A 1,714-nucleotide genomic window follows, 5' to 3' on the forward strand; every position below is an offset into this window, starting at 1 on the left:
TGGTCACAGAATTTGTGTGATGTTGTACCCATCCTGGATTTAAAGTAATAGAGAGTAAATAAATAAGAGTAGATTTGTGCTCTTGTTAAAAAAGAAAAAAGAAAATGGACTAAACCTCTGAACTGTAAGCCAGACCCAATTAAACTCTTCATGAGTTACTGTGGTCATGGTGTCTCTCCACAGCAATAAAAATCCTAAGATAGGTGATACAAACACCGTATGAAAGTCTCAGTATATTACTAGTGTACTTACTACAGGTGAAGGAGCGCCACCCGTAACACACAAGGGAGTACCTACTAAAAATTGCTTCTTTGGCCCTTTCTGCAATCTTACCTTCTGTGAAGCCCCATTGAGCAAGCCCCGGTCCCACAGGGCTTTGTTTCCAGTGGGATCTTCATCCACCTCATCGTTGGTGTTAGGTGGGAGCCTCACCTACGGAGAAGCGATACAATCTTAGACTGAGTCCCATGCAAGCTTACACAGCTCACCAAGAATGAGTTTGCCCTGGATTTTAGCAACCTGGTCAGAGGCTTGAGCTTCTGCTGTTTGAGAAGTGAGAAGCCACCGAGAATAAGCCACAAACAAGGGCTCATCACTGTTTAGAGCAAAGACAGACCACAGACTGAGAAATCAGGCTTGGCTGAAAACCACTTAAGAGTTTAGCAAAAGGTTAAAAATAAATGTAGCTCAAACTAAGCTCATCTTTATATTATGAGACAGGGTCAAAGACCATCTGTCTTGCCTCTTGCCTGTTCCATCAAGCCATGTGCCACTGAACTGGCCTGAAGTCAATACTACTGACTCCTGTTCTGTGAACAGGATGAAGGTGAACCAGGGCCTAAGGGGTTTCCAAGAGATGCCTCGAACATAAAGATTTAACCCTTATTCCTTTGTTTAACTACCCCACAAACTGACCCAGCTTTCTCATATATCATGGTCACCCAAAGAACCAACATCAACTCACCACACAAATGTTGCCAAACTTGTCTGCCCCAGCCACAGTATCATAGTCGAGAAGGCTGGCAGTGGTGACCCATCTGGGATAGGTGTCATCAGCAAAGATAATGAGCTGGTTCTCGTTACGCTTGTATCGAACCCAGATGAAACTTTCTTGGACATCAGACACGATTACCCTGTGACCAATTGTCTGGATCCCAGATATGTAATTGGCAATATGCTATGGAAAAATAAAAATGGCAATTTGTGTGATCCCTGAATTCAGAATCTAAACCCCAGCTTTCCCTAACTTCAACATAATGTTCATACATCAAAAAACAATGTGCATACATCAAAGAACACCAATCTATAGTAAGTACTGAAGATTATGCATTGTTTTGGGAGCAAGGGTGGAATGGGATTATGGAGTTTTAAGCACATGGCCATATGCACACTGGGCAAACATTCTACCACAGAGCTACAGCACCGGTCCTTAATTTTCTTAAATTGTGTATGTGCACTCCATGTACACAGGGGTCAGAGGATGACTCCGTCCACTATGAAGGTCTCAGGAATCCAACACAAGCCATCAAGGTTGGTGACAAGTGACTTAACCTGTTGATCCATTTTGTGGTACCTTGTTTGACTTTTTGAGAGAGTCTCAGGCTGGCCTTGAACTTACGGTTCTCCTACTTGGGCTTCCTCAGTGCTTGGATAATGCAAGTTCACTACTATACCTACAGAAGATATTTTCTTTCTTTCTTTTTTTTTTTTTTTT

General features: G+C 42.5%; 1 protein-coding gene across 4 annotated transcripts in view; it reads right to left on the reverse strand.

The window, feature by feature from the left end:
- Sf3b3 (splicing factor 3b subunit 3) overlaps positions 1 to 1,714 on the reverse strand; it is a 38,077-nt gene that overhangs the window by 3,156 nt on the left and 33,207 nt on the right. For all 4 annotated transcript variants that reach the window (XM_021220395.1, XM_029532684.1, XM_029532682.1 and 1 more), the window contains exons 22-23: positions 965 to 1,177; positions 334 to 432 (exon numbers count right to left, since the gene is read on the reverse strand). In XM_021220395.1, coding sequence (XP_021076054.1) covers positions 334 to 432; positions 965 to 1,177 — 312 coding nt within the window. The remainder of the gene's footprint in view (positions 1 to 333; positions 433 to 964; positions 1,178 to 1,714) is intronic.

This window comes from Mus pahari, chromosome 20, assembly GCF_900095145.1.
Source record: "Mus pahari chromosome 20, PAHARI_EIJ_v1.1, whole genome shotgun sequence".
NCBI lineage: Eukaryota > Metazoa > Chordata > Mammalia > Rodentia > Muridae > Mus > Mus pahari.